A 10,385-nucleotide genomic window follows, 5' to 3' on the forward strand; every position below is an offset into this window, starting at 1 on the left:
GCCCGGGGGCGGCGGGGCCGGTCTATATGGCGGCGGCTCTGTCGGGCCTGGCTGTCCGGCTGTCGCGCTCGGCCGCCGCCCGCTCCTATGGGGTCTTCTGCAAGGGGCTGACCCGCACGCTGCTCATCTTCTTCGACCTGGCCTGGCGGCTGCGCATCAACTTCCCCTACCTGTACATCGTGGCTTCCATGATGCTCAACGTCCGCCTGCAGGTGGGTGACCCGCGGGGCCTCCCGGGGATGCTGCGGGCGCCGCAGGCCGCTGCCCGGGGCGCCGAGCGAACGCCGGCCACGTCCGCGTGCAGATCCGCGGCGGGGGACCTGCTGACCCTAGAACGTCCCCCCTGCGTGCGGGTCCCTCGGGCAGCGGCGGGAGGGCTCGTGCCCACCGGGTGACACGGGGGCGATGGGCGTGCGGGGCCGGTCACTGATGGTCACGCCGGGCGCTGCGTAAGGTGATGCGCCCACGAGCTGTGAATTTGCAAAACTTTATTATTATTACTTTAATTATCTGGAAGGAGCAAATACCTGATGGTCCGCTGTCGTCAGATTGCAGCCTCGGACCGTCCGGGGGGCAGCCCCAGTGGGTCAGTCGGGGGCCTGGGAGTCGGAATCCGCTGTCAGACGATGGGTTTGGGGGCGACGGGTGCTTTTTCTCTCGTGGAAGGGAAAGGGGGTCGTTGGAGAAATCTTTGTCCCCAAATGGGGTCGTAGGAAGCCCAGGGCTGCCTTGTGTGGGTTTCCATGCTCTGTATTTTTTATTTTAATTTTTTTCTCCATGCACTGTATTTCTTTTTTCCTTCTCCTCCCCTCATGCACTGAATTTTTTAAAAGGTTTTTTTTTAACTATTTTGGGGTTTTATTTTAAAAAATTACCAGTTTTAATGAACATTTACAGAGATTTTGGATTTCCACACATTCATTGTTGCATTTTTGTCCCTGCTCACCCCTCCCCCCCAGTTCCCTCTTCTCTTTGAAAAGTAAAATTCCTTCATTGGTATATCATCCCCCCTCACCCCCGCACCCCTAGTAAACACCGCTATGCAGCCTTCATACTGGACTCTTGTATTTTAATGCGTCTAACAAGAATGTGTTTTTGGTCCTTTTGCAACCGTCCTCATGCCCAGGGCTGTGTTGTTTACCTAGGTGTGTTTAGGTAAAGAGGGGAAGACCCTCCAGGAGGTGGGTTGACACAGTGACAGCAGCAGTGGGCTCACGTGTGTCAGGGGTGGTGAGGAGGGCACAGCTGAGCTAGGGTTCACAGGGTCCTTACTGGACCCAGCAGCACCAAAGGACAACAGTCACCACCACCGTGTTGGCTCTGATGGGGCTGGGCCGGGTCTCTGCGCTCCTGGAGGTAACAGTCCAGCGACTCCTGGAGCTGCCTAGTCTGCAAAATGAGGAAGGTGTGCAGGGGAGCCCCCTACCCCAGCAGGTGCCAGCTTTTCCTTCCCCCACCCCTTGAGTTTGGTTAAGGAGCCCTGGTGGCACTGTGTACTGAGTATTAGTTTGCCAACCGAAAGGTCTTAGCTGCTGTGCAGGAGGACGATGAGGCTGTCTGCTTTTTGAAAGATTTTCAGCCTTAGGAACCGTAGCGGGCAGTTGTCCAGGGTCACCGTGCATCGGGCCTGACTCAGTGACAGCAGTTTTGGTTTGTTGGGGTTCAGGTACTTGTGAGCGTGATTTGCTCCACCGTTCAAGTTTTTGGTACCCAGCACTGGCCCCCAGGCCACACAATACCGTTGCCAGTGTGTGGAGGTTGTCTGAGGTGAACCCACACCTCTGTTTCCCGTTCCAGGTGGAGCCACCTTTGTGTGCACAAGGCAGTGCGGTGTCTGTGTGGGAGCCGGCTAAGGAGGTGCCTGTGAGTTGATTGTTGACCTGTGTCAGACTACAGCTTCTCCACTGGGTTCTCGATAGATGAAATCTCAGGGGCAGATCGCCAGGCCTTACTTCAGAGGTGCCGCTTTCAGTTAGTCCTTAAGCACTGCCCAGGGACTTGGTGGACAAACTGGAGGAGTAGAAAATGTAAGGCTTTCTTTCTTTTTAAAGTAATTGGTTTTCTTCATCTTGTTGGAAAAGATACACAATAGGACGTATAACAGAGAACACCCAGTTGTGTCTCAGGCAGGTGCAGGTGCTGGATGATGGGGACCGAGGTCGCCACCGTGGCTGTGTGGCTGGCCTGGGCAGGGCTCCTCATTTCCAAGGGACTGGAGACCTTGCTTTTCAGATTTAAAGAATTACTTGTGTGTGAAATGAAGCCTTGCCCTAGGGAGGACCCACTGGGGAACCCCTTCACCATTTACGCTCATCGTGTGCTCTTGTTCTAGGAAGTAACAGATTCTGTCACAGAGATCCTCCTGCTTGATGGTGGAAGTGACAGTGTGTCCTGTTAGCAGTCACCTTTCTCACATGCCCACTTCCTCTGTTAATGACCACCGCGCTAGCCCAGGGGAGCCCTGGTCGCGTAGTGAGTGGGTCGCTGGGCCGCTAGCCGATAGTTTGAATCGACTAGCCATCCAGGGAGAAAGATGAGCTGATAGAAGCTCAGTGGGCTTCCGTTGAGGCCCCAGCCTTGGGAACCCGGCCCTGCAGAATGGCCGTGAGCTGGAAACGGCTTTTCCCAGAACCCAGGCTTCTACGATCAGTGAAGAACCAAGGGCTCTTCCTAAACTGATGCTTGGGACCTCTAGTTTCTGAGCTGTTCGCAGGGCAGTGAGGTGATCGCTGGAAAGGCCACTCCGATACAGATTTCGGTCGTACGAGAATCGAGGCAGTGGGTGCAAACTCCCTAGTAGGGAAGGACTGACAGGGAAAGAGCGCTCTGGTGCAGACTCTGAAGAGGGGGTGATTGGGTCCCTGAGGGACGCGTGGCTGGGTGGCTTTGTGGGCGTGGTGGAGCACTGTTTGTTCTGGGTCCATCACCGAAGCCCAGCATTGTGTTCACCCTGCCTTATAGCGACCCTATAGTGCTGCTCACAGGGTTTCTTTTTTTAAATTTTTTTATTAAATTTTTTAAATGAACATTTACGGAGATTTTGGGTTTCCATTCATTCATTATTGCACTACTCCCTGTAGACGCGGACCGTCTCTTTTTTCCTGTGGAGCAGCACCTGGTGGATTTGAATCACCAACCTTTTGGTTAGTCGCCGACTGCTCTAACCTTGGTGCTACCAGGATTCCTGGTGCCGCAGCGCAGCTGCTGGGAATCCCAGGAGCCCAGGGCCTGAGGAACGGCGCTGACTGCTGTGATGTTGACACCGACGCGGTGGCTCCACGTGTCAGAGGAGAACTGTCTGCAGTGATTTCGGTGCTGAATTTTGGCAGGTAGATCGCCAGAGTCTGGGTGGACTTGACCTTTCAACCGTTAGGTCTCTTGAGGAGCAGAGAGTGCTTTTTTGCCAGTTTGGGGCAGTTGATGGAAAGAGTGCCCGAGGATGCCACTGTAATCTACCTTGGGGTGGGGCTTCTTGGGATCAGGTGTGGATCTGAGACCTGGTTGTGGCCTTGACCTAGTGCAGGAAGGAGCTCTTCCCAAGCTGAAGGGGTTGGGGTGGGAGTCTCTCCTGTATATAGGAGGTTGAAATCCCTTACAAGTTCCAGGGTGTTTGTTCACGGTTGGGAAATCTCAAGCTTACCTGATTTGAGGGTTTTGTTATTCCAGTCTTTGTGACAGGAAGTGCAGGAGGAAGTAGCATCTGAGTGTGGAGGAGGGCCCCAGCCCCCTGCCTCCTCTTCTCAGAACACTCCGTCCTCCTCCCCACTGCAGATCAGGCAGGAGTCTGTTTTGCAAGTGATGAGAAGTGAGAAGACCCCATTTCTCACTGGGTTTTTTTGCTGTTAGGTGTCACCGAGTAGGGACGAGATGACAGCGAAAGCCGGGCCAGATCCTGTGCCACCCTCAGTCGGCTGTGCTCAGCCCCGGTGCTGCAGTCCCAGAACGATGAGGCTGTGCACAAGCAGGAACCCGTGCCGATCGCTCCGGGTGTTGATAGCAAGATCCTGCCGAGAGCCCACAGCCAGCTAGCGAGTCCCACCGGCAGCCTTTCATGCTGTGTCCGTGGGAAGAATCAAGTGTCCTAGGCCCAGGTCACCTAGATTCGTGTAACTATGAAGAGAGAAAGCCCGAGAAAGGACAGTCCGAGAGGAGACGAGATGGTGAAGATCGATGACATTGACCGGCCAGACAATAGCCTTCGAGAAAGGACAGTCCGAGAGGAGACGAGATGGTGAAGATCGATGACATTGACCGGCCAGACAATAGCCTTGTGTTACCTGTGCGTGTCCGCCACCCTGCCCGGCATGGCTCAGGCCCGAGACCTTCCCTGGCTCACCTTTCTGCTCTCTCTCCTCATCACACGGCTGTTGTTATCTTCTCTGTCCAGATGACTTTGCGGATCCACAGTTTCATAGCTTTGGTGTCCACGTATCACTTGGTATAATCTGTATCATTCGTTTGCTCATTTGTTCAGAGCAGGCTAAAGGAGTTGAGGTGCAAGGGCCTGGCAAGCTGGAGACATTTCAAGTAGGGCATCTAGAGTGTCCTCCTTGAAGTGAGGGCATTGTCCAGGGAGCTGCCTGGCTGGGAAGATGACCTCGTTCTAGGCAGAGGGAACAGCCAGTGCAAAGGCCCTGGGACTGACGCCTGGCCAGGATCGATCGCGTAGGGGCAGCAGGAGGCTGGTGCTGGGGCAGAGTGTGGTCTCTTTGTGTAACAGACCGATTCCCAGTGGGATCAGAACCACAGGTATAGAGCCCATACTTGCAGTAACATCAATTTAGAACAACCAGGATCCTGTTCCCAGCGTGGATTGCTTTTCGAGGGACATTTTCTCTGATGCTTCATTTACATCGGGCTTTCGAGGGGAAATGACCTACCAAGAAAATGGTATAAAATCTGGGAAGCTTCACTGGCCCAGTGACCCATCTGTTCTGAGACTTGGGCAGCTGTTTACAGGTGTGTAGGGCTTTGACTGTGCTGTGATTTGTGGATACTGCACTGTTTTAAGAGAGAAGCTTTATCTAGGGGAGTGGGGTTCCACCTGGCCAGCCCGGCCCGGCCCTGCCCGCCCCTGCCCGCCCCATCTCTGCCAGGCGCCTTTACTTCTTCTTCATCTCCAGGGGCCTTGTCTTCCTCATCTCCTTGGCCAGCTCCCTAGTCAGCCTCCAGTACTCATTGAACTTGAGCTCTGAATCCTGGTTCACATCCAAGCTCTCCGTCTTCTCCTGTAGTGAGCCCACATCCTTGAGCAGGTTAGGCAACTGCTGAGTGACTCGTTCCTTAAACTCCTTGAGGCTCAGGCTGCCCTTCTTGGCCTCCTGCCCTGAGAAGGTGAAAAGGTGGTAAGCCTGTGTCAGGGGCCGTCTCCAGCTCAGTCGGTGGCTCTGCTGCCGTGAGGATCCCACAATTGTAGCCAGTGACCTGAGGGGCTGACCGGGGCAAGGAGATAGGATGCAGCGCCTTCACCTTGTACTGACTGGAGATTTGTGGCCGTGTCATTCCCAGAGTGTAGCTCTCCTCACCAAAGGCTTCAGGTCAAATCCACCAGCACTTCTGCACGAGAAAGCCAGGCAGCGTCCTCCTTGGATCTCCTCCTGGGATTTGTGGCCTCCCGATGGCGGTCACTAGCCGGAACCTCCTTGACGGCAGTGAACTTTGTATCAGGAGTCTGCCTCTTGATGCCATTTTCCCAGCAGCACATCCTCACTCCGTGTCCTCTGCTCACACTTGGGGCATTTTCTCAGTATTTGACACCTTTTCATCTGACTGTTGTGCACTGAGCAGACAGCATGGTGGAAGCACACATTTTAGGTGCAGTGAGAAACCAAAAATGTTTGTATGCTTCACTTAATTGCCACATGTTGTAGCGGTCTGCGACCCAGGCTGCAGTGTCTCTGAGATGAGCCTCCGTGTCAGGATTATACGGATGGGACATACAGAAAACAGAAACATTTGCAGAGGTTCCTGTATTTCAAGTGAAGTCTTTAATCATGGTCTCAAAGAATTTTTTATTTTGAAATGTTTCAAGCCTGTTGAAAAGTTCAGAGTAATCAAGTAAACGCTTAGAATCTTGATTTGGATTTATAAAAAAGTTCTCTGAATAGTCAGATAGTGGTTCACGCAGAGATCAGAGTAGATGTGTTAGATCAGTATATGCTCACGTGACAGGATAGGCATGAGGAAGGCCCCATCAATGGTTGGTGTGATACCAGACCCCCACCAACGTCCAGTCGATCCGGACCCGTGGCACCCTCCACCTGATTTCTCAGGCTGTAACTCTTTATGGAAAGAGACTCCCCATCTTCCTCCTGTGCGATGAATGGTGGATTTGAACCAACCTGCTCATAACATACTGATGATGTCAGGTGCTGTCAAGTTGAGGAGTACTCCCACTGACCCTGTGATCCGAGCCCTGTCCCGTCCTGTGCCGTCTTCACGATCTCCCGACACACTTGAACCCATTGCTGCAGTCACTGTGTCAGTCCACCTGGTGCAGGGTCTTCCTCTCCTTCGCTGACCACCTTTCCAAGCATGATGTCCCTCTCCAAGGAATAGTCTCTCCTAACAACATACTCATGTTAGCTTTATCATCTCTGCCTCCAAGGAGCACTCTGACTCTGCTTTCTCCAAGATGTGCCTCTGGGGGGAGATCATAGGGTTGTACAATTTGATGGGTGGAGAGAGAGGTGGGTAAAGGAAAGGGGAAAGATCTGGTGTGAAAAACAAGTAAGTCAGTATAAAATAAAAATTTTATTTTTTTAAAAAAACTGTACCTATGTGTTCCGTCAGCCCCTGGGATATTCAGTGCTCTTCTCCAACGCCACAGCTCAAAGGCATCAATTCTTCTATCACACTTACTCATTGTCTTTCACACTGATGAAGTGTTGCTCTATTTTAAAGATTTTTTTAGTACCCTGTGACTCAGCTTCCAGCAAACAAAAGATGAACTTGTGAGCCTTGGAGGTCTGTCCTGCCTCACAGCAACCACCTGTACAAAATCCAACAGGCAGCATTTGCCCAGGGAGAAAGCTCAGAGGCCGGAAGGGACAGGATAGACGGACACATGGAAATGAGAATTGGCAGGAGCGAGTGGGGGGGTTGTAATTAATGCCATAGCACAAGCTGTACGAACGGTTGCTTGGAACACTAGTATGCTCGGTAAACTTTCACTCAGAATCAAATTGTTTTGTTTTTCCTAAAAGATTGTTTTTTCAAAAGTGGCGTATGTTCATCACGCGTCTTGGGCAGGAGCCTTGCCAGGGCTCTGACTTAGGAGGATGCCAGGTGCCCAGGTGAGAGGGTGGGCGGGGACAAGATGCCTCTGTGATTTCTGCTCTGTGAAGAAGCAAGGACCCCCCTCATCCGGTGAGCTAAAACGTAGTCGCATCACAGTTGGGAAACCCATTCTGTTCATGGTTTTCACTGGATTTGCCAACAGTCATTTAATGTCTACCTGCGACCTTCAAAGTGGGCAGAGGTGCGCTGTCGCACTGCAGTGAAACGCAGCACGTTCTCCGCTCCACACGGGAGAATGCGTTCGATTCCTGGCCGTGGGCGCTCGGGCTTACCAACCACCTGTCTGTCAAGGAGGCTGCGTGTTGCTGAGATGCCAAGCAGGTTCCAAGTGGTGCTTCAGACTAAGACTTGGAAGAAAGGCCTGCCTATTGATTTCTAAAAAGTCAGCTTATGAAAACTCCATTCATCACAGTAGTTCTGTCCACAACCAGTGGTGGGGCTGGTGCAGGACTGTGTGTGGGTCACTAGGAGTCAGGGTTGACCCTTCAGCAGCTGATGACTCTTCCTCTGGAGTTGGTGCTTCCCGGGGGTGGTGGGTGGTGGTGGCACCTCCTCACTCATACTCTCATGGAGCTGACCCCAAGACCAGGTCCCGTGGGAGGTCCAGGTTTGACATAGGTGCAAGTGAACTTTCTGGGTCCATTTTAAAATTTCTTTCTTCTCCCTCTTGTATTTTGGTTTGGTTCAGACCACCAAAATAAAGCAAAGGTCACAATAAAGCCAGTCACATGAATCTTTTGGCCTCTCAGTACATAGAAGAGGTAAAGTGACACACTCTCTCTCTCTCTCTTCTTGTCATCAGGCTGGACCTGACTAACAGCTGACCCTCCAGCAGGTTTCCAGAGGCGGTAAATCTCATGGGAGGAGAGTGCCCATCTTCCTTGCTCAGAACAGCTAGTGGATTCAAACTGTGTACCTTTGGGTTGACAACACAGTTCACTACCCACTAGGCCACCCAAGCTTCTATTTATACTATTCTGGAGTCTGTACAGAAGCCTGGGTGGGCTAGCCCTTGGAGAATTGTACTGCCGACCTAAAGATAGTCTTCACCCTCACCAGCCGCTCTGAAGGAGAGACAGAGTGTCTCCTGGGCAGTCCACAGCCTTGGAAACCACACAGGACCAGCTGGGAGCTGGAGTTGGCCTGACGGCACACAGAGAGATGGAACTGAATGTTCAGAAACCATCGTTCTTGCCGTTTGGTTCGATAGTCAGTATGATTGAGACTCACGCTGCACAAAGAGTTGTGTTTGGCAAGATTGATTCTTGTGAACAAACCCATCAGTGATGCAGTGTAGAAATGTTTTCTAGGGGTTTCTGTCCTACCGTTTTCAGCACACACGGCGCATCCTGCTGGGGTGCCGTCGAGCAGTGATGTTAGTGACATTCTCCTGCCATCTCTGCTCTCCATACTTCCTTCTGCTGCCATCTCTACTGTCCATTTCTCAGAGCTCCCCATCACCCCAGCAGGAGCCCAGAGCCCCTCAGCGATGCCTTTGGTTCATGCCCATCTCCCAGCCTGGTGGTTCATTGAGTCTGTTCAGACTTCTAGTGACCTCACAGGACTGGCTATACCTGAGCCACAGGGTTTCCAATCTTTAGGAAAGAGTTTTTTAATGGTGATTTAGGTGACGTTTATAGACCCAGATCTGTGTCAGGATGCTGCTGGTGACACTTGTGGTTGCTGTGTGCTGCTAACAGAGTGACAGGCCTTCAAGGGAGAGATGGTATGTGAAAGACCGATTGACATCTTTTTCGTTAAAATTTATTAGCTACCCATGTATGTTGCTCATATTTCTCTTTGTATTAATTTCTTAAAGTTTTGTGTCTACTAAATGGCTCTGTGTCTGAAATCAGAGTTGAAAAGTTTTGTTACATTTTTACATTGTTCATCATATCTGCTGCCGTAAAGAGTTTTTTTTGAGGTTTTGCTTTTGTTGTTGTTGTGATCTGTCAAGTAAAATCTGACTGGCACAGGAGGGTTCAAACTGCGCACCTTTGGGAGAACAGTGCAGCTTCTTGCCACTAGGCCACCAGAGCTCCCCAAAGCTTATATTTAAGTCTTGTCTTTTAGGATTTTTTGGATTCTGTCCTCATTCAAAAGGCTTCTCAACTTGTAAAGTGACACAGAACTCCAGCTTTCCTCATTGCCACCGAATCCCTTCCGATCCACGTGCTGTGTCAGCACTGCCCCAGAGCTGACCTTGCCGTGGGTTTTCAGAGGCAGGAGTAGGGCTTGTAGAAACCCTGTGAGAGCAGCCCTGCCCCGTGGGGTTTTCATGGCTGCCGTCTTCATGGAAGCAGGTGGTTGGTGGCTTTGAACCACTGACCTTTTGGTCAGCACAGTGCTGTAACCATGGCCTCACCTGGTACTGCAGTTGCCACAGAGCAAGTTCTGAGGAGACATAGTCCTTGATTGGCTGCCACCAGCATCTGGCATAGTGTCTGGTCGATGGAAGAAACTCAGTGTGTATGTGTTGACTGAGTCTGTAGTGGAAAATCTTGATGGTTTTTAGTCACGGCCTTGTTGTCTGCCATGAGCTTGGTCTGCCAGGTCACCCAGACGGCACAGATGGGGCTGCAGTGGGTCTCCACTGGTTCTCGGAGGAACTGATGCCTTTGAATGGTGTCCGCGCTGCTAAAAGAACAGCAGATCTGTCTAAAGGTACAGCTGGAATGCCCGTTAGAAGTGAGGGTGTTGAAACCTCCTCTCATGTTCTTGACATGTGGAGGACACAGTCCCCAGAGGCTGTCCTCTCAGGAGAGTGGCCATGAATTCAGAAGATTCCCACAGCCGCTGTCAGAGCAGCTTGCAGACCCGAGGGAAGTGTGATCACAGATTTATTAGAGGAAAGCGTGTTAATGGAAATGAGCTGGGGGGTGAAGTGGGGGGAAGGCGCCTGGCCGAGGTGAGGAACAGGCCGGGACGCCACTTCTGCTGTCCCCTCCTGAGCAGTCCTGGCCAGCATGGTCTCTTGTGGCTTCCTTCCAGATGGGCAGCACACAGGGTGCTGCTGTGAGGACGCTTCCTGAGCCCTGGTCGCTGAGCTTCAGACGCACCTGCTCACAGACTGCTGATGTTAGGAC

The 10,385-nt window shown here is 52.1% G+C and overlaps 1 protein-coding gene and 1 pseudogene across 1 annotated transcript; one reads left to right on the forward strand and one right to left on the reverse strand.

Annotated features, from left to right (window-relative positions):
* Positions 1–26: 26 nt before the first annotated feature.
* LOC102863658 (uncharacterized protein MGC39606-like) lies at positions 27–395 on the forward strand. Its single transcript, XM_006889758.1, has one exon. The coding sequence runs from the start codon at positions 27–29 to the stop codon at positions 393–395; it is 369 nt and encodes a 122-aa protein (XP_006889820.1).
* Positions 396–5,102: 4,707 nt separating this feature from the next.
* On the reverse strand, positions 5,103–5,502 carry LOC102864065 (annotated as a pseudogene).
* Positions 5,503–10,385: the final 4,883 nt, after the last annotated feature.

Source organism: Elephantulus edwardii, unplaced genomic scaffold (genome assembly GCF_000299155.1).
Source record: "Elephantulus edwardii isolate Elephantulus edwardi_28Jun2011 unplaced genomic scaffold, EleEdw1.0 scaffold00080, whole genome shotgun sequence".
Taxonomy (NCBI): Eukaryota; Metazoa; Chordata; class Mammalia; order Macroscelidea; family Macroscelididae; genus Elephantulus; species Elephantulus edwardii.